Source organism: Notamacropus eugenii, chromosome 2 (genome assembly GCF_028372415.1).
Source record: "Notamacropus eugenii isolate mMacEug1 chromosome 2, mMacEug1.pri_v2, whole genome shotgun sequence".
NCBI classification, from domain to species: Eukaryota; Metazoa; Chordata; class Mammalia; order Diprotodontia; family Macropodidae; genus Notamacropus; species Notamacropus eugenii.
Window position 1 is genome coordinate 15,076,654 of NC_092873.1, and position 19,073 is coordinate 15,095,726.

Sequence of the window (19,073 nt, forward strand, 5' to 3'; positions counted from 1 at the left end):
ATTTTTCTCATTCTTAAGTAGTTGTGGTTCTTGTCAAGGATGCAGGTGAAGCCTGCTGTAAGCCACAAAGCACTTCATCATCAGCCTAAAGTACGTTCAGTCTTGTCCAATTCTGTAATCCCATTGGCGGTTCTCCTTGCACGTATATGGGAGCAGATTTGCCACAGCCTCCTCTAGCTTATTTTCCAGGTGAGGAAACAGAGGCAAGCTGGGCGAAGCGACTTGCGCAGGGTCACTCTACTAGTGAATGTCTGCAGCAAGATGAAGAGAGCCTGGGCTCGAAGTCAGGAAGACCCCAGTTTCCAATCCTGCCTTAGACATGTACCAGGTGCATGGAGTGCAGGGCGAGTCAAGGAGCTGCTGCCTGCCTTGATTTCCCCAGCTGAAAAGTGAGGATCACAGCACCGAGTTACCAGGGTTGTGAGGGATAGAATGAAATGACCTTTGCAAGGTGCTCTATCAGCCTTAGAGAGACATGTCATTGTTATAACTATTAGTGGTATGGGCCTTAATCATCCTCCCTGAGCAGGCGTGCATTTCAGAGTTAAGATGCTGCAACCCCCAGATGGGCTCCCATTTGGGCCACACTCTTAAAGAGAAAAGAATTTCTGAACATTTCCCACTGCACCCTGACTGCACACCTGCCCCGATTCTAGGTCTCTTCAACACATCCAGCCCCAACCGGCAGGGTGGCACCAGAGAACACAGTACAGGAATGTCCGGGCTGGGGAGACCAGACAGCATGGGACATGAAATGTCCAGGCTGAGGAGCAGGGCAGCAGAGGAGGTCAAATATCAGCACTGGAGGAACCAGAGAACCCAGGATGTAAAAGGTTCCAGCCAGGAAGGAGACAATGACTGGGACAGGAGGGCCAGGAAAAGGCAGAGCTGGACAGATCCTTGGAAGCCAGGCTGTCAGGGCACAAAGGCATCTCAGAACCTTCTCTTGCTCCTTGACTGCTGCTGAGGGTCAGCTGTTTCACCCCAGTGCCAAGCCCAGGTCCCTGCTGGACTCGGAAACCTGAAACCGACCATTGCCACTCCTCCCAGCCCAGGTCACGCTGCAGAGTTTCTTGATCAAGTACCAAGACCTTCCTAAAAGGAACAATGCCACATCGTATGCCAGAAAATTTTTATTTATTAACCTAACCTTATCATCTAACCTTTTCTTAACCTAACCTTGTAACACTGGAGTCTGACATCAGCTTTGAACTAGCTACCTAGCAAGCTAGCACTTATGTACAGGTGAGGGACTGCTGGCTTGACCATGTGGGTGCTGTGAGCACCATTGTCCCTCGAGCTCACCCACAGCTTTTGGGAGTCTCAGTGAGGTCCGGCTGTGACTGCACAGGATGGCCAAGAGGGGCCTCCCTGCTCCCATCTCAAGGCGTCTGCAGGTCATACGACAGTTCCCTCAAACTCCGGGACTCTGGCAAGTGGTGGGGAATCCCAGAGGGCAGAGCTGGTGCGAGTGTGATAACGTGGTTTACTCTTTTGGAATATGTCCTCGAGGTCCGGACTGAGGATGGTGCCAAAGATCTGGTCAATGTCAGGAGGGACGTAGTACTGATAGATGGTGGCCTGCCTGAGCTGGAACCCTGGGGCAGGAGAGTCAGGGGTCACATCAGAGCAGGGGTCTCACAAACAGATGCCACCCAAGTCCTAATGACTCTCCTCATCAAGGTTGTAACAGATATTCCCTTCTCCTCACCCCTTGTAATGCCAGCCCTTGCATCTGAGAACCTCCCTCCCCTGACCTCAGGCCCCAGGCTCTCAGTAAATTCCCTTTCTCTCCAGATACCTCAATCCCATCCCTTCCTCTCTTCTTCCTGAAGGAACCTCCTAAGAGCCCACCCTGCAGCATGTCTCCTCCTGGCCTTCCCTCCCTCCACTGAATTCCTTTCACATGTCAGATGTTCAGCACCCCCTTCACATACAACTGTCCCCAATAACCTCTTCAGTGCCAAAGGGAGCAATCTTATCTCTGCAGCTGATGGATCCCGGGCCACCTGCCCCTTGCCTGCTTCTCCTCTTTCCTAATTGACTTCTCATCAGCCCTCTGGATCAAGGATCCTTCTTGGGCCCCATTCTGCTTTCTCTCTCTACTGTTTCCTCTCGTGAAGTGGATCACTTCCAGAGCTATGCATCCATATAGCTTTCTGCTCTCTCCTGAGTGTCAGCCCCAGATCATCCACTGCCAGCTGGCTCTTTCAAAAAGGATGTCTCAAAGGCACCTCCAGTTCTCTATATCTGACATGCAGAATTCTCTCCCCTAACGGACACCTCCACCTTGTTGTGGAGAGCACTGCCCACCTGGCTCACAATCTCAGCATTACCCCAGACTCCTCACTCTTTTTCCACGCACATGGCCCATCGAGGGCCAACCAGACCTTACACTATCTGAACTGGATCTGACCCAGTTATTGATGCTGCCTCGCCCACCACAGCAGTTCACACAGCCCTCCGCGACTTCACCTGCACACTGCCCTCCCTGTGGATCTCCCCCACCCATCCTCCACAAGGCTACACGGGAATTTTTCCAAAGCCCAGCAGGACGGACCACATCCCTTCCCTGCTTAGCCTCTAGATCAAATGGAAGTTTCCACTGACATTGAAAGGCCAAGCTTTACAACTTGCTATCAGCCTACATTTCTAGCCTTTTAAACATTGCTCCCCTTAGTACACCTCACTCCAATCTCATGAGGGGTGTCATTTGTCATTCAGGGAGACGGTCTTCACTTACCGGTGGCCCAAGCAGGAATGGGCCTGCCGGGCTGGAACTCATCATCTGTGGAGTCATCACTACACAGGTCCATTCCATCACTGTCTGGGATGATCTTGAGGCTCCCCTTGGGGCTCTGGGGGGTCATTTCAGAAGAGTTGCCAACTGGAGACTGAAGAAGAAAGGAGACCTCTTTATCTCTTCCTGGCCCCTTGGGGTGCCAGAGCTGAAAGAAGCTGGGAGATGATTCAGTGCAAACCCACCCACACCCCATCTGACTGATGAAGAGACTGAGGTCCTGAGTGGCCACAGGCCAGGAAGAACACTCTCATTATGTCTCCACCTCTATGTGGATCCGTTTCTCGATGTGTCAAATGTGGATAAGTCACACGCAGCTTCCAGCTGGGAGTCTCAGAGGAAAGGATGTGAACACAGAAAGAAATCCCTGTTTATGTGGAGGAAATCTTGTGTCTGGCAGGGTCCAAAGACTTCTTTTCTGGGAAGGTGTGCACTGACCCCACAGGGTTTGTGGGGCATCTTCAACTCCTCATAGACCAAGGACCTGATCACTGAGAGCAATGGGGAAGGGCGGTGGAGATGGCCACATCTTGATGTGTGTAGCTAAACCCTAGATAACACTCCTGAGGGCCAGGACCTCTTGGACTTGACCCTCTGCTGACCGAAAAAAGCCAAACATCAGGAAACTGCTGGCAGACAGAGCTGAGGCAAGCCTGCAGAGCTTGGTTAAGCTTTGGGATGACAGGCGGCCAAGGGGTCCCCACACTGGGCTCCCCTTGGAGAGTTCTCCCTAGGCTTTCTTTCCCTTCTCCTCTGTAGAGGTCACAGAATGTGGAGGAGGTTCAGAGTTTGAACCAAGTGGCACCTTGTGGGGTCATTGAGGTCATCCCACTGCCCCACGTTGCAAAAGAGAACTCTGGGTGCTAGTAATTGAAGAGTTCACACAGGAAATGGTGCATGCTATAGGCTGAACCCCAACGTGGTGTCCTGTTTGGTCCTTAGCCCCCACTGCTCTCAGATACAGCCTTGGGCTACGTTGCACAATGCTGGCGGTGCCAGCCCACTGAGCCCTAGTTCAGTGTTGAGAAGATGGAATTAAATAGGCATTCATGTCAATGTCAAAATATGGTTTCAGACAATCCAAATTTGCAAGGGCGAAGTGTGGAGAGTCATAAGGTCATGTGAAAAGGCCCCAGGACGTTCAAGGGACAGGAAGTTCAGGGTAGGTCAGCAGTGACACAGCATCCCAGAAAGACAGGGAGAGGCAGGTGGGCAGGGCTTCCAAAAACAAAGAGGTGGCCCTGGTGCCTCTAGCCTCTGCTCCCTCTGAGGCCCAGGCTACACCCCATCGTACAATATTGAAAACCAGACAGTCTGCAGAAAAGGGCAATCCAATGCCAAAGGACGTGGGACTGCTGAGCCAGGACAAGAGGAGACTTAATTTGTGTCCTCACGTCCACGTGTGGTGGGCACCTGGCTGAGACAACAGAGGATAGAACCAGGGCCAAAGTGGGGAGGTCCCCTGGGCACATCCTGACATTCAGAACTCTCCCAAAATGCAATGGGCTGGCTGATCAATTGATGGGCTCCCTGGTCTTGAGAGATCTTGAAGTGGAGGCCAAGGGACCTCTTATCCTGAGCACTGGAAGAAGACCGAGCGTGGACCTGGCTAGTGGCCTAACAGCCCCCTAGGAGCCTGCCTTTCTACGTTTCTGGGCAGTGAGATGCAGAAGGGGCCTCACCTGCACGTGCGTGGTCTCCTCCAACCATCTGTCAGGGGCTCCAGCAGCGGCTGCCACCACCTTGGCCTCCTTGGCCTTCTTCTCCTGCTCCTTCTGCAGCTTCTTTGGCTCCTGCTCTTGGCGCTGATCTTGCTCCTGGGGCCACAACAACATTGCGTCAGCCCAGACAACTGCCCAAGGTGCTGCCCCTCATCCCTGCCCTGTTCCAGGAAAACCCAAAGAGCCCAGGGGCAGCAGCCTCTGAAGGGACCATTGGAGGAGGAGGTAAGGGCTGGGGCTGTAGCTAAGACCAAGGCCCACCCCAGGTCCTGCCCAGTGCCTCACCCTCTTCTGCTCCTCTTCCAGTTCCTTCAGTAATCTCTCCTTGTGGAGCTGCAGAGCTCGCTCCCTGAAAACCAAGAGTCCTTCCTCAGCAGTCACCAGCAGGAAGGGGGCCAGTGGGTTGGTCCTGACTCAAATCCCTCCCTGCGGCCCCTCCTGCCACTTTGCCCAGGTCTTAACTACTCTTCACCTACTCATGACAATGGGACAGGGGAAAGAGTATCAGGAGGAAAGTCAGGAAAGCCTAAGGTCCCAGATGGCAGGGCCTGCTTTGTTTCTGTCTTTGTACCCCCAGAGAACTGAGACAGTCTCTTGTACATAGTAGGCACTCAAGAAATGCTCAAGGAATTGAACTCTCTTTTCTGTTCCACTTTAATCCAAGAACATTCCCAAACACTGATGCAGGAGCTGGGAATCAGTACTGCCTCCCACTAAAACAGACACCCACCATAGGCCTCTGAGTCAAGAGCTTAGAAAACTAATGGAATGATGAATATAGGAGATGCAAAACTATACATGTAAATATCAGGATGTGATTTCATATCTGGACCAGTAATGTCATCAGAGCAGGGAACCTGATGCAGAAACTGCTGCATCCGTGGAGACAGAGCCATACGTTTCAAATGAAAAGTCCACCTGTCATGGTCCAAAACGTTAAAAGGATTTGTAGCTGCCATCAGATCCCAGAATGCTACAGGGCCTCCTTAGTGAGTCAAAGGATCGGTCAAGAGATTCGCTCAAAAACTGAGTATAATTATGCTGCAGAGGAACAAAAGGGGTCTTGAGCAGAATAGAGCACTTTCCAACACCCTGATGAAAAGCTCAGAGCTGAGGAAAAACTTTGAAATTCCAACACGGGAGTCAAGAGAAAGCGGGAAAGGCAAGAAACAAGTGGTTGTCTACTGAGGTGTGTGACGGGCCTGGGGATGCCTCTGCCAGCAGCGCCACTGTTACAGGGAAGGCCAAGACTAGCGCCCAGTCACAAAAGTTGGAACGAGAAGAGATGGCACACAGTTGGGGCAATTCTCACTTAAGTAGACTAGTAACTCAGAAAAAGTGCAAAGGACACAGAAGATTCAGTGCCAGACCATCATTGTCCTACAGAAGTCTCACTGTAAAGGTCAACACTTGATGCCCGCAGGAAGTGGAAAGGCAGCAGCCAAAAATACAGAGTGATCCGTAAAATTCCACGAAGGACCAGGACAGAGGTGAAATACGAGCAGGGCTGCCTCAGACCACCCCGGAAAACAAGCTGATATTGCATGGGGCTGGAGTGTCCAAGTAAGTGCACTGTCCTGAAAGCGTCAAAGGCTGCAACTAGGACAGCAAAGAGATGAAAACATAGAAAAGGTCTGCCGATTTCTCTGGTAAGCTGGGTTGCTTGTCATTCTTTAAATTCCCAGGCCCTGGTATGCTACCTGAGCATATAGAAGGGCTCTCAGCCACACTGAGAAGCCACAGCTACCTGGGCAGAGCTGGAACCCCACCAGCGTGGAGGAAGCATCTCCACCAAAGAAGGAACACACCAACTGGGGAGGGGCTGATCAAACTGGTCTATGGGTGTAACAGAATATTAGTATGCAGCAAGAAATGAAGCTCTGGTACCGAGAAAAGTCCAAGGAGAAGAGCAGGCATGAGGACAGAAGAGTGTGAGCCAAGAATCATATGGAAGGGGAGATGGACTGAACAGCCGCCCCAGCCCCTCTTGCTCCTGCACCTCAGCCCATTTGCGGTAGGGAGGTGGAGGGCACAGTGCTGCCCACCTGAGGTCAGGGCAGCCCACCTCCCTTGTCACAGGACGGAATACTATGGGAGAGCAGACAACGCCTGTCAAAGACATTAATAAAACCTATTTTCAAAATACAGAATTAAAAACAAACCGTTGCTCGTGCTCAAATCTGCTTCCAACAAATTCAACTTGTGTCTCAAATCGTCAAAGTCTCAGTTTCCTCATCTGCAAAATGGGGATGATCCCTGCAAATACACACCTCTCAAAATTGTTGTGATATTGGACAGAAGTGAAGGAGATTGTCCCACACAGCGGGACAGTCACCCCAAGGAAGGAAAAAGACCTTGACTTAGCATCTGCTCTGGGTTGAGTGCGAGGGATAAAGCGCTTGCTCATGTTCTAAGAAGTAAGGAGACATGGCCCATCGAAAGGAAGGAAAACAGCTAGTCCCAGAAGGGCAAAGGACAAAGAAGAAAAGCAGGATGTGTCTGGGGAATCGTGCTCCATGATCCCAAGCTCCCCAATGTGAAAATCCATCCTCTCCATGGCCCTGCCTGCCAGTGATGCCAACATGATCTCAGGCTCCCAAGGTGGTCAGGAACTACGAGGAGAGTTCAGCACGACCCTGTGAGTCTCCCGACAGGGCCCATGTAGCACCCACACCTTTTAGGAAAAGAAACTGAGTCTTGGAGAGGGCAAGGGACATTCTCAATGACCCGTTGAAAGTAAATAATGGAGCCAGCATGTGGCCTGGAGTAACCCCACGCACCTCCCTGCCCAAGAGGCCTTCTCACAGATGTCGGGTATCTGCAGGGAGCTCACTCACATTCACATCCTCTCTCTCTCTCTCTGTCTCTCTCTGTCTCTCTCTGTCTCTCTCTGTCTCTGTCTCTCTCTCTCTCTCTCTCTCTCTCTCTCTCTCTCTCTCTCACACACACACACACATGCACACGAATACAATCTCTCACACTCAGCCGCACATAGTCGCACACACACAATCTCTCACAGACTCACACAATTTCACACACATTCCAATCACACACAGTCTCCTCATTCACACGCTCACACAATCTCACACCCAGAAACAGCCACACACACAAGAACACACAGTTACACAAATATGAAGACACAACCAAACACACGCACACAGGCACACAGTGACATGCACACACACAAAATCTCAGATGACCAGTCATAAACACGCAAACATTCATGCACAGACAGGCACAGATTCATGCACACATACAGTCACACATAGAGTCGCACAGAAGCACACACAGTCAAACACATGTACACACACATGCACCCACATAATCACACACAGGAACCCACACTCATGCACACAGTCACACACACGCACACACGGCCACACTTCTGCACCCACACGCACACACAGAAACATCCACAGACGCGCACACACACACAGACATGAGCAGAGAGGCAGGGGAGGCACAGCTGCTCAGGGGGCAGACAGGCCCTCACCACTCAGCCTGCAGCCTCTCCTCCTCCCTCTTCCTCTGCATCTCCCTCTCCAGCGCCAGCTGCCTCTCCCGCTGCCTCCGCTGCACCGCGTTTCTTAGGGCTTCTGCCACCTTCCTCTGCCGCTTCTGCTCCCGCTCCTCCTCCTGCTGCAGGTGGAAAGGAGAGGGATCCCGTCAGGGAGGTGGGGAGGGACGGGCCACATGGGCCTCCGAGCACAGACAACTCACTGAGCAGGAGGAGGACTGGTGTGGGCACGGATCAGGCTGCTCTAGCTCGCCCTCAGTATCCCCGCTGCTCTCAACAGTCTTTAAGACCCCCTCAGCTCTAAAATCAATGGTTGTACAAGAACCATCCATGCTGCCTCCAGATTGGGCCCATGCTTCTGACTGACTACAGAATGAATATTCTGCACCTGGCACAGTCCTCCTCCTCGCCCCAATAACACACCAGGCAGTGAGGGGCATCAGGTATCCCAGAATGGACGGTGAACAACTGTCCCCAGTCTTTCTCTCTTAGGTTCCTCTCTCTTGTGGGGCTGGGCCCTGACAACAAGAATGATGAAGATCACATTTCAGTTGTGTTTGGCTTGGCTTATCTCCTCAGGTCCTTACCAACACTTCTACTAGGCAAATATAACGTTGCAGAAGAGGAAACTGAGGCAGGCAACAGTTAAAGGAGCTAACCAAGGTGGCACAGCTGGATCTGAACTAAGGTCCTCTTGCCTCGAGGCTCAGCACACAGGGGCACACAGTTGGCTGCCCACAAGTAAGTGGGGCCGAAGGACCAGAGGCTGGCCAGCTCCACTCCTCCCTCCATGGTGGCCCATCTGCACTCACCTGCTGGAGTCTCGTCTGCCTCCAGGCTTCTTCCTCCTGCTTCAGCATCATCTCAGCCTCCTCCAGCTTCCTGGCAGTTTTCTTGCTGGCCTTCTTAGCCAGCGGCTTCTGCTTTGCCTGAGAGACCCCGAGCCAGGAGGTCAGGGATCAAGACCCTGCCCTGTCCCACCCAGCATCTTGCCAGGGGCCCAGACTCTGGGGCTGCCTCTGACCTCCAACTTCTGCTCAGTGCGTTTCTTCTTCTCTACCTCCAGCTGTTCTGCCTGCTTGCGGGCCTTCAGGGCCTTCCACAGGTGCTCTTCCCGTTTCCTGGGGGAACAAGGAGCAATGGACCCATTCTTGGGCTTGGCGAGCCCCCTCAGTCCTCCCCATCATACCGCCCGCCCATGCCTCCAGAAGGTGCTCACTCACATCTTCATCTCCTCCAGGCGCTGGTGCTGGTCCTCCTCCACCTTCTGCTTTCTTAGGAGCTCAGCCTCCTCCTTCTTTTTCAGGTTTTCCAGCTGCTGCAGTTCCTTCTCCTGAGGACAAGAAGGGCATCGCAGCTGTGAGGCAGATGGGGAGACCGCCAGGGGCCAGAAGAGGTCAGAATGCCCAGACTCTCTTCTCCCCACCCCCTTTCCCTGGAAGGCCCACCTTCCCCCCATTCGATATGCAGAGAGCATGAGAAGGGCTGTGTCACAGACAGGACCTGAACCAGGCTCTGAAGGCAGCTGTCTCTTCTCTGCCCATGCTCTAACAACCGTTCTTGACATCAGTGAGTCAAAGGAAGGGAAGCTGAGGGCATGGGGGGTGGCTGGTGTCCTGCCAGGGTAGACTCCCAGGGCTTGGTCAGCCACTAACTGGCCAGGTGGCTGTACACCACTGCTTCCCCTCTCTGAGATCCAAAATTCATCATCTGTCAAATGGGCTCATTGTCCTTCCCTTCCATGGAGGCAGTATAGAAACCAAGGCTCGGAGGCTTTCCTGGCTCCTTTTGATAGTCAACATCAGGGCCTCACTGATCCAAAGAGGCAAGGGGCTGATCCAAGGCCTCACGTACAAGACACGGTGAGCTGGGCTTCACACCCATCAAAAGCTGTGAGGTGCAGCCAAATGATCGATACCATCGGACCCCAGGATACCTGAGCCCACCAGCTCGAGGAGAGTGCAGCCCCCACAAGAACACCTCGCACACCCCTTGGCCACCTGTCCGGAAAGAAGCCTTGGACCCAGTGTGCTGGGAGAGAACCTCGAGGGTCTTCTTGGCCTGCCAGATCTAGATACCCCTCCAGGGGAAAGACTGAGTCAGGCTTCAGAAATCCATCACATGGGGACTGAAGAAAAAGGAGAAGGGAGGAGGACAGTGACTAGCTCTACTCTGCCCAGCCTCAGAATGCACACCCAGAAGGGGTCAAAATCTGCAGGAAACCAACGGGACAGCAGAATGGAGCCTTCTAACTCGACCCAATGTACAGGGATTTGAGGTCCACTGCACTCAAGCATCATGCTGGCAACCATAGACACAGGCCATGCCTTGTGAACTAGTGAGCTCCCTGCTGCTCTGAGGTGTTCCAGTAAAGGCTAGACAGATGACCCCATCAGGATGCTGTGGACGGTACACCTCCCTCTCACAGAACGAGGGTTGACATAACTTCCGAAGCTCACCACACAGACGCTACCCAAGGGATCAATCCCCACTGAGTTCCAGCTCCCTCCTCGCACTGCCCTTTCTGCTGTCAACCAGAGGCAAAATCTCCCGATTCGTGCAGCTGGCTCAGCGTGGACTAAGAAGTGGGAGAGTGGGAAGCATGACAATGGAGAGAATAGTGGGAGACAGCATTTTCAGGATGACTGATACAACTGCGTTTGCTTGGTTCAAAAATTCAGGTGTCAGCCAATGTTCATCAAATCGAATAGACAAAAGTCCTTCAAATGGATGAAACCAAAGTCCTTTCTGAAAAGATTCGGCCCAGAAATCCTTTAAGCAGCAGCTCCTGAAGAACGTTTAACTGACAAACTTGGGGGCTTTGGGGAGCAGCCAAGTCTCGTGAGAATTCCCAGCTTGGTACCTCCCTCCACCACTCTCTATCGACATTTCTTCACCAGCTAAAGCAAGGGCCCAGAGCACTGCAGATCCCGTGACCTGCCTGGGAGTCCACAATCTCTTGAAGGTAACAACACTCTGATCCCTCCCTAAACAGAGACTTTGGGATGAACTGCCTTCCCTGGAATGCCATGACTCCCAAGTTCAGTAGGTCATTGTGGGACAAAGCTCTCCTCAGAGGAGAGCCAGGACACCACAACTCTGGCCAGAAATGCTACCCCGTTCCCCAAGGCTTCAAGGTAAGGAACTCCTCATTCCCAGAAGGAGGAAAATATAGTCTCCTTGAGTACTAATCACCTGCTGGGCTCTTTCTGGTCTCTAGAACATAAATGGAAAAGGCTGCTCCCCTTGGAGGAAGCATGCGAATATTCCAAGACAGAATCAGCTGCTTGGCCTGGACCTTGGGCATGGCCCTGAACTCTTAAGAAGTAGCCAAGAAGGCCAGGAAGAATCTCACCCCAGGAACCCAGATTTAGGTAAGTGGGAGAACTCTCCCAAATAACCCCCAGACCCCTTACAGAAAACTCCTGGCCTTAGGATGTGGGGATCCTGGGGGCAGTACCCCTAGCTGGGCACAGTGAAGTAGGCGAGACTGTGCAGTCCTCAGCACAAAGTTACAGACGCAGCTGCCCTGCTCCCCCAGGCTCCTTTCCTGATTCCCACAGGCTGATGATGGTGATGGGCCTTTCTCTGCCAAAGACTCAGGTTCCCTTCTCCTTCATCACTCAAGGTCTGTCTCATGGCTCTACCCCCACTTCAATTCCAAAAGGCAAGTCATTTCCACAACTTTAAAATCAACTGACCAGAAAGTTTGTGGAATGCCCCTGGGAGCAGGAACCAGCCCCAACAGTGGTGTGCTCCTTAGACCAAACTCAAAGGACAGGTACAAGCTCCTTAAGAAGGATCTCTCAGAGACTCTGGGAATTAGGAATGAGACTTTGAAAACATAGTTTTAATCACTAACAGGAGCTGAAAAGGTCAATACTAGCATTCTAAAGTGGGGAGCACCATCGCCTACCATCGAGCCAGGGTACGCGGGAAAATCAGGGGCAAGGTAGACCAGGGGGCCATTTGTTTCTTTGCTGGCAAGAGCCCAGGACTGAGGCCTCAGGATCCAGGAGGGTCAGGCGTTGGGTCGTGGCTGCCGACAGTGCAAAGGGAATGCCCGTGTTGGGCCATCTGTGCTGGGCCAGCAACCCGGGACAAGCCCTGCAAGGACTTGCTGGGTGACCCTGAACCAGCGACTCGACCTCCTGGGGCTCCCTTCCCCTGGGAGTTACTCTGCTCACACACTCACAAAGTTCAAGTGTAAAACAAGGGATTCTAGCACTTCAGGAAGTAGTGGTCCAGTAGGGAGGGTGGGGATGGGTGGCTGTACTACTAAGATGATAGGTGGGTGGATTACTCAGGACAAAAGTGCCCTGTGAAAGGAGAAAAGGAGGAAAACCTGGCATTAAGTCTTCTCGCTGCCTCACACACCCCTGCCAGGCACACAGCCAGAGGCCTTGGGCAGCCCTGCCCTTGAAGCCAGTCCTCCAGGCTGCTCCAGGGCAGGGGGGCTGCCTGCCTGCCCAACCTCTGACCCAGCCATTTCCTCTAAAACCTCGGGCAAGCTAAGCAGAGTAATCTGAGTTTCCCTTGATGCTCATGCACACTATGGGGCTGACACACCACTGAAGAAAACTCATCTCCTAAGACGATTCTGTATACAACCCACATGGAACGTTCAATTGAGCCTCAGCTCTTAGTCAGGACCTAGAGTGCCAGGATTAAACCTGCATCCTCTCTACACTCAAACCAAACCTCTGGCTCACGTACAGGCACTGCTTGGACTATTTGGACCCCAGTTCTCTGAGAAGGTCACCAACCCAAAACTGCACTCCCAGCTGTCCCGTGGAAGTCCCAGGCACAGGCCAAGCAGAGAAGTTCCTCTGGTGGCTACCCCTGGCCCCGGTGCTGACCTCGGCATCCAGATGGTGGACAGTGTTGCTTTTCATGAACGACTTCATGACACTGGGGCGGCTGGCGGAGGTCAGCGTCACGAGCATCTGCTTCTTTCGCACTGTCTGTAGGAACATTCGTACGGGCTGCACCACCTGCCCAGGGAGAAAAGGAGGAAGGCGTGGGCATGGCGCCAGCCTAGCAGCAGCCAGGATGGGGAGTGTGCCTCACCTGCCTTACCTTGCGGCCGGGGCAGACAGGTAAGGCTGTCTTGGTGCAAGGAGGAGTGAGAGCCTCATCGTCCATGTGGTGCCATTTCTCAGCCGCCTTATTGACAGCTTGCTTGTAGCTCCACCTCCGCCTGTGGGGGCAGAATCAGCACCCATGGGTGCCCTGGGACAGATGACAGCAGCCCCCTGCCACAGCAGAAGCAGCCAGACTCTGACAGGTGGAGTCTCAGCCTTCCTCCTCCCTCCACATCCTAGACCTGGCACACTTTAATAATCACAGGCCTAGGCACTCACTCCTGGAGGGCTCTATCTTGGCCTGGGGAGGGACAAAGGTCAAGTCCCCACTGCCCTCAGAGAACGCACAATCTTACAGGAACACCAGATGCCAACAGCCAGGATGAGAATCACACACACACACTGCTACGGAATCATATGTGTCTGATTAAATCAAATACAACTTTCCTAAGCACCTCCTCCATCAAAAAGCCTTGTTCTAGGTTCTGAGGCTCCAGCAGTAAAGATTGAACAAGTTCTGCTATCAGAGGCTCACATCCTACTGGGAATGTCCACAGGGAGGGGTGTTTGTGTGTGTGTGTGTGTGTGTGTGTGTGTGTGTGTGTAGGTCACCTATACATGGTAGACGAGATTATATGGGGAGGGAGGGAGAGAGGACACCTCCCTCTCCACTGGAGGCCAAAATTCTTCCTGGAGCCACCCACCAAGGCCACAAGGAGCGTTTACTCAGGATCCACCACCACTTTGTCACCAACTGAGCATCAAGAAAGCTTGAGAGGCCTTCCAATTCACCCATTTGACAGAGAAGGAAACTGAGGCCCAGAAACGTCATCTGCCCAAAGTCACACCAATATGTTTGAGGTCTTATCATCCAGAGAACTTAGGGAATGGCCTCCTCCTTTCCTTTCACCTGCCCCACTAAGCAGACTCTTCTTAAAGGCTGATTCTGAGAAGGAAGTTATTTTGGACGCCTTAGCTGGGTGTCAGCATGAGTTGTGCAAGGACCATATTAAGGATCTCTGGAATGCCTTGGGGACCCCAAGCTCATCTGGATGGCGGCTTTTCCCCAAAAGCCTAGCTTGCCTTGGAGGTTCTGAAAGAGGCTGAGTCAAAGCGTCCAGAGGGCAGACCCCCCAGCAGTGCCGGGATGTTTTGCTCACTGAGGCACACAGTGGCACTTTAGCAGCACTGAATTCGTGGATCCCTTGGCCAGCTCTGGGACCATCCTGTGTGGTCTCTCCCTGCCACTTGTGCTCACAGATACCTGCGGCTCCTCCTACCTGATGCTCTGAGGAAGCTTCCTGGGCGCCTCACCTTGGTCCATCGTGCTCTCTACGGAGAGAAGAAGACAATGGAGACCCAACCTTCCTCTGAACCTTTCACCCCCGATATCTTGTTAGATCCTTGTTGCAGATTTAGGGCACAGAGGGAACCAAGCCACAGTAGTAGAACTGGCCCAAAGAGAGGACCTGTGCTAGCCTTGCTCACCACCAGGCACTTCTCGGCACTCTGCTGATCGCTGACGCCAATCTCCACGACGGGTACGAGCTTACCTGAGCATGGCAGGTTCCCTGACATTTTGGGGAATTCCGTAGGGGAGGCAGGGAGGGAGGGGACCGCTGCTGATTGGCTTTGGGTCCCACAAGAGACGGAGCCGTTCTCAGCCACCCCCGGGACCAGCTTCTCCAAGCTCTCTTTGACCACAAGTAGCTGCTGGTGGTGCTGACTGCTCTTGGGCCTCCTGGGGCCAGACCCCCTGCAGGAAGCAGAAAATAGGGTCTTGACACCACGGTCCTAGGCATCGCCAATCTGGGAGGCTCTGTCTCTCAGTCTACAAACCTATGCCTGGCAAACAAAGAAAATCCCGAATATGTTCCCTGCCCTTAAGGAACTCACAGTGGATAGAGCACTGGCCTGGAATCAGGAAGGCCTGAGTTCAAATTCAGCCTCAGACACTGACTAGCTAGGGGACCATGGGCAAGTCATTTTGCCTGTGTACCTCAGTTTCTTCGTCTGTGAAAATGAGAGTCTTGGACTCCAGGACCTCCAAGGTCCCTTCTGGTTTCCAATCTGGGTCCTAGACTCTCTGCAGGGCCTGCACGTCGGCACCAAACTCTCCCCTGCCCTGCCCTTGCTGCTTGCCTGGGTCTCCTCTCCCCTCAACATCTCCTACTTCCCTCCATGTTTCCCACAGCACCAAGCACAGTGTTGAGAGTACTACCATCATCACTGGACCACCATTTGAATGGATGGGACCTTGGAAGCCTTCTGGCCCAGCTCCCACTATTTACAGAGGCCTAGGGAGCTAGCACAGACTAGGAGGGCTGGAGATAGATGCTGACACCAAACTCAGGCCTGTCTCCATTGTTCTGCCTTGCCCACTTAGCCTGGGGGAAGCCAGATACTGATGGAGCATAGGAAGGGCAAGTCCAGAAGACTGGTCACATCCCTTTACAACATAAGATCCAGTCCACAGAGAAGAGAGTTTCTCATTCTCTGGGCTCCATACAATGCCTGGCATAGAGGGAGGCAAGAAGGGAGAGAAGGATGGAAGGAGTAAGAAAGGAAAAGAAGAAAAGAAAGAGGAGGTGAGGGAAGGAAGGAAAACAGGCCAAAATGGCAGAGGTTGGAGCAAGAGTGTAATGGGACACATGCTTGTCCTTGTTTGTTTGTGCTTTCTCAGTTCCTGTGACTCTGCCTTGCAACAGGGTCCAGATTCCCCATACGGTTCCTAAATTATTTTAAATAATGGTTTCTGTCCCCAATCCCTCAGGTCACTCAATTTTGCCCAATGCCCCTTGCCCTGGGCTGCTGCACCCATGCGGGTCTCTTGGCCCCAGGCTAACCTGGAAAAAGTGCTCAAACCCTCCTCCTCCTGCATCTGCTGCAGCCACACCATCTCATTTCTGTGGGCCTCCAGGACTCTCCCAGAGCCTATGGTGGTCCCCATGGTGCCATCTGCAATTTCAGAGCAGAAGGGAAGGTCAAAATGAGAATTCCCAGGTCACCTGCTGAGAAAAATCATCTGAAGCAGGCTCCAGGGTTGATCAGGGGAAGGGGACCAGGTCCAGGCTTTAAGATCACTCCCATCCCTCCACCCTGAATGCACTAGCCATTGGCAGCATCTTCAGATGCCAAGAATGTCTTCACTGCGGCAGCAATCTGGATACCTTCGTATTTTCTGATGCTGATGCATCTCACTGGCTCCCTTTCCAGTCTCTGCACTCCATCTCTCTGGAGGTCGTAGGTGTTTCGACGACATTGGAAAGGCAGCAGTGATCTCAGAAAGGCTAAATGGTTGCAAGGAATCAAATCAACAGTTCAAAGTCAAGTGTACTCATTCTGGGTACTATGTTTCAGTCCATGCCCCACACTGGTTACCACTTCCTTGTGTTATCTACCATGTAAGAACCTAAATGCCCCATGAAGGCTGGCACCAGCTTGGCTTGCTTGTATCTGCCACGCTAAGCCCAGGGCCAGGCACAGAGAAAGCATTCCCTTCCTTCCTAATTGTCATCTGAATATTCTCAAGCTGTTAGAAGTTCCAACAAGTGCCATTTGATCTTTGTGTCTTGGCAGCAAGCTGGGAGGTCAGCACCTAGCAGCACGCTGGGCAGGAAGAAAGTGATTAATAGGAGCCTTGGCGCCTGGCTGGCGGGCCACAGGGACCAGTGAGTGTACATCTGTGGTCCCAGGGTGAGGCAAGGAAGAGAGAACTGACTTGAAGAGAGAGGCCCAGAAGTCAAACCTCTCTCAGACATGGGTCAGACATCACAGGCTGGTGCCCCTTAAACTGAGCCAGGATCCGGAGGCAGGGGCAAACAGGGAACGAAGGTGGAGTGCCGGCCCAGCAACTACCTGGCATTCTTCTCCCTCAGATGCTTTACACCCCAAATGCAGTAAGGAATTGGTTGGGTACTTAGGCAACCCAGCCCAGGGAGGCCATGGGGCATCAGAAGGAGCTCGCATGCTCATTTCATACTGCTGTCCTGAGGACGCCGAAGCCCCAGGAACCCAACATCCTCCCTCTGATGGCTTACCATTCCGCAAAGCAACCTCGGGCCAGCACCCCACTGCTCACCAATGTCAACATGACTCCTCTTCATGTTGATCAGTTCCCTTCAATTCAACACCCTGGGAGCTAGAGGGGATGCAAATCCCCAGCAGATCCATTCCCCACAGGAAGAATCCATATCCCAAGGAGGAAACCAGAGGAAAGGGATAAAGTAGGATGAAGGCAGGCAAGGCAACCAAAACCTGTCCCTCATGACTCACATCAACACAAGCCCCAACTGCAGGTCTTCAGGTCTCCTCAGCAAAGTGAGCCCTGAATTCCAGAAGGGAACAGGGCAGCCAGGCAGAAATTGGGGAGTACAGATAGGAAGAGCCAGGCCCATACACCCACTCCAAGCTCCACTGGGAACAAAATCCCTGCCTGGCAAAGAGGCTTTGGGATCTCAGGTCCATTACTATTGATGGGAATAATCATTTTCAAAAGTGCTTTCAATTCTGCAAAGTGCCTTACCTATACTATTTCCCTTAATCCTCACCACCTTGGGAATCAGGTGCTATGACTGTTCCCATTTGACAGTTGCGGAAAATGAGGCACACAGAAGTTCAGTGATTAGCCCGGGCTCACACAGCCAGTAAGTGCCCAGATCCAGAGTTCCAGCCACTAAGCCACCAGCTGAGGAAATATGCTACCAGGCTCCCCAGAGGAGAAAGCACCAACATGGGACCTAGAGTCTTCCCCTACGGAGGGCCACAAACACCGTGACGGGTGATGAGGAAAGAGGTCAAGCCTTTGCGGTGCTGGCTGCCCCAGTGCGTTCGAAGCTGAGGCAGCGTCAGGTATTCAAAGCCCTCAAGGTACAAAGATGAAAGAGCCAACCTGACCATTGCCTTCACCAGAACATAGCTCATGGTCCACCAGGGGAGCTCTGAGACAGACACACACAGCAGTGTAACCCGCACGACAGTGCAAGGAGCCAGGCCAGTCAGGGAGATTTGGGGGACAGAGAGTCGTCTTAGACTTTGGGATCTCTTATCCAACTGAGAGGTCCCTGGGACAAAGGGGTTGTCCAAGTGCCTTCTATGGGAGGCTTTTGATCAGAAGAAAAGAAAAGCAGCCAAGAATCCACAGTCCCAGCCTTGCCTCCCCTACGAGATGAACCCCAAGTCAGACTGATGTTTCCCCTCACCCCCACTCCTGCTTACCTAGGGGTCTGCCGCCACACCAGCAAGTCACCCTTTGGACACCTGCGCCCCAGGTTTGGCCCATTTCTTCACGACCGGAGTCACCAAGCAAACTTCCACAGCAACTGTCCCTTGTGAAGTAACGCAGCCTGTTGGAGTTGCAGAATTCCATGGCAGTTAGGGAGAGAAGGACCAGTGGGGGAGGGGATGGGTGGGGCACTGAGGTCTAGAGGGATGTCTTTGGAGCTAGACAACTGAGGAATTCAATCCGGCTCCTTTGGCCATTTTACGAGAAATGTGCCTCAGGGAAATCGTTTCCCCATCCCTGTGCCTCATTTTCCTCATCTGTAAAGCAAAGGGAAAGGATAACTCCTCCTGAAGGTGCTAGAGACCCAACCTCCTCAGGCATTCAATTTATAAAATACCCCGAAAACAACTTTCTTGCCACCAAAGTTCTTGCTTCAATACGCCAAATGCTTCCAAATTGGAAACATAAGAATTGCCCGAAGGAATTACATTAAGGGATGCTGGTTACCTTGTGTTTTCCTTCTGCACCCTAAGAATGCTGGCAATGTTTCATCTGACTGACAGTTGAAACCTATACATTACTCTCTCCATTCAGAATAGGAGTTCCTTGAGATCAGGGACTACTTGGCACAGAACTTTGTACCTAGTAAGAGCTTAATACATGTTATTCATTCATTCATTCATTCATTCATTCATTCATTCTCCTTACAAGGACTCTTTTCTTTCCT

The 19,073-nt window shown here is 52.5% G+C and overlaps 1 protein-coding gene across 3 annotated transcripts; it reads right to left on the reverse strand.

Annotated features, from left to right (window-relative positions):
* Window positions 1-1,120: 1,120 nt before the first annotated feature.
* LOC140522115 (inner centromere protein-like) lies at window positions 1,121-18,505 on the reverse strand. Of its 3 annotated transcripts, XM_072637183.1 has the most exons (15): window positions 18,340-18,505; window positions 16,293-16,412; window positions 15,969-16,080; window positions 14,676-14,878; window positions 14,403-14,454; window positions 13,118-13,238; window positions 12,898-13,032; window positions 9,262-9,371; window positions 9,063-9,159; window positions 8,851-8,967; window positions 8,015-8,160; window positions 4,807-4,870; window positions 4,483-4,617; window positions 2,744-2,894; window positions 1,121-1,598 (listed from the first exon to the last, which is right to left on the reverse strand). In XM_072637183.1, the coding sequence occupies exons 1-15, from the start codon at window positions 18,488-18,490 to the stop codon at window positions 1,399-1,401; spliced, it is 1,914 nt and encodes a 637-aa protein (XP_072493284.1). In that variant the 5' UTR covers window positions 18,491-18,505; the 3' UTR covers window positions 1,121-1,398. The 3 variants fall into 3 exon arrangements, with proteins under 3 accessions (XP_072493284.1, XP_072493285.1, XP_072493286.1); XM_072637184.1 differs by lacking the exon at window positions 16,293-16,412; XM_072637185.1 differs by lacking the exons at window positions 14,676-14,878; window positions 15,969-16,080; window positions 16,293-16,412.
* Between the last annotated feature and the right edge of the window lie 568 nt (window positions 18,506-19,073).